Source organism: Rhizophagus irregularis, chromosome 24 (assembly GCF_026210795.1).
Source record: "Rhizophagus irregularis chromosome 24, complete sequence".
NCBI classification, from domain to species: domain Eukaryota; kingdom Fungi; phylum Glomeromycota; class Glomeromycetes; order Glomerales; family Glomeraceae; genus Rhizophagus; species Rhizophagus irregularis.
The window spans coordinates 1,470,296-1,472,662 of NC_089452.1; the positions used below are offsets into that span (position 1 = coordinate 1,470,296).

The 2,367-nt window shown below is 25.9% G+C and overlaps 1 protein-coding gene across 1 annotated transcript; it reads left to right on the forward strand.

Moving 5' to 3' along the window:
• Nucleotides 1-284: 284 nt before the first annotated feature.
• On the forward strand, nt 285-1,885 carry OCT59_016029 (uncharacterized protein; the record flags this gene model as incomplete). Its single annotated transcript, XM_025311512.1, has 4 exons — nt 285-716; nt 808-1,654; nt 1,715-1,768; nt 1,845-1,885. 4 exons carry the CDS (start codon nt 285-287, stop codon nt 1,883-1,885), a joined length of 1,374 nt encoding a protein of 457 aa, XP_025170923.1.
• Between the last annotated feature and the right edge of the window lie 482 nt (nt 1,886-2,367).

The window sequence follows — 2,367 nt, forward strand, 5'->3', positions numbered from 1 at the left end:
TCCAAGCTCCAATGACTTCTCCACGTTCAAAAATTGTAAGTTCTCTTCGTTTGCAAGACATAGTAGTTAAAGAAGGTTCTAAACAACGCATGGGAAAAAATTGGAGACAAATTTATAATAAAATGATCGACAAAACTGGTTTTAAAGTTAAACAAATAAATGATCTACAGTCACGTGCTTACTGACTTATTTCCAGGCACTGTACATATAAAAAAAAAATTTTTTTTTTTCGTTCCAAAAAAAAAGATAATTTTATTAATACTATATATTACGAAAATAACCTAATGGAAACCGAATTTAGTAAATTAAATATCTCAGGTAGAGATTCCAATTACAAAAATTGTTCTTATTGTAATAAACCCTTTACTAAAGAATTATGGTGTAAAGAATGTGACCCATTTAGAATAATTGAAGGATGGACAAGTGAAAATCCTGATATTAATAAGTTTATAAAAGATACTATTTGTAAGCCAGGATGGGTCAATAAATATAGCTACAAGTTTCTTGAATGGGTACCATATGAGAGGTTTACAGATATAAAAGAAATTGGTGAAGGTGGATTTGCCAAAGTATATTCCGCAACTTGGATTGATGGTAAATCATCTTATGATAAACAAAGTGATGGAAGTTGGAAAAAACTAGAACCTAAATCTATGAATGTTGCCTTGAAAAGGCTAAATGGATCATATAGTATGTCAAATAAATATTTAAATGAAGTACGTTTTTATATTATGTTATTTTAATTTATTTATTTTTATTATTTAATATTAAGAATCATTATTAATACTCTTATATTATATAACATAGCTTAAGATACATTGGAATATATCTAAAAATAACGGATTGAAGTTCTATGGATTAACTAAAGACCCAGAAACTAAAGAATTTATGATGATTATAGAATTTGCTGATAAAGGAAATTTGAGAAGTATTCTCTTAAATAATTTTAACGATTTTATGTGGAAAAATAAAATTCGTTTGTTATGGGTTATATTATATGACTTAAACAATTTACACAACTCTGGATATTTACATAAGGATTTTCATAGTGGAAATGTCTTAAAAACTAGGGATAACGAATATATTTCAGACTTTGGATTATCTGGACCAGTAAATGAACAAAAATCAGATGATAAAGTATATGGAGTAATGCCATATATTGCACCAGAAGTATTAAACGGAGAACCACATACATCATCATCCGACATTTATAGTGTAGGTGTAATTATGGCTGAATTATCGTCTGGAAAACCACCTTTTTACAATAAGAAACATGATTTAAGCTTAGCATTAGCCATATGTAATGGACTCAGACCAGAATTTGGAAAAGAAACTCCTGAATTTTATAAGAAATTAGCTTATAAATGCATGAATGCAAATCCAAATGAAAGACCAACAACCGAAAAATTAAAGAATATATTTTATTTTTGGTATAATACTATTATAGGTGAGAATGAAGAAGAAGAAGAATTCGGTTATAAAGGAAACGAAGTTAAAGCAGGATTTGAAGAAGCTGATAAAGAAATACCAAATATCTCAACTTCGTATAAAAAGAATTCAGATGCCGTATATACTAGTAGAGCGTTTACATTTAGTAATTTATTACCAAAACCCGTTAATTCATCCATTATTACTTCATATGTTAATAATGAAGGTATTTTTATTTTTAAATTTTTATTTTTACTTAAATAATAATTAACCTATTGTTTAATAGTTTGTGACTCTCAATTAATCGACTTGGAAGTATCAAATTCAATACCATTAAGAGGTACTATAAATATAATTTACCACTTACTTTATAACATTTTAAGTATACTAATAATATTTATATTTCTAATATTTAGACATTGACGATGAAAGTAAAGTTGAAGATTTAGTGAATTGAATATATTAATTGGTAGCTTAATAATTACTTTATAATGTAAGCCTATGATTAAATAGTTTAAGAACTTTCCTATTTAAGATTATATATAATTATTATTTGTGTAAAATTCCGTTCCTAAAAATTTTGACGTGTCAAAAATTTACCTTTAATATCAGCTCTGACATGTGATTGGAGTAAAATATGTATTTGAACGAAAGTTCAATAAATTGCGCAAATTTGTATTACTATTGTATACAAAAATTACTATTTTTGTAACAAAGAAAATTCGTAAGGAGCAGCTGATAAAAAATAAATCTAACCCGAAATAGTTAAAATGAAAAATGCGAAGTAAAATTATTTTTGTTCTGTATTTTCAAAAAAATAAATAGCAATAAAAAAATCATTGCCAAATTATATATCAAAAATAAATTAGTTTGGAATAAAAATTTTAATTAATATATTTTTAATTAACGAAATCATTGGATACAGATTATAGTTCGCAC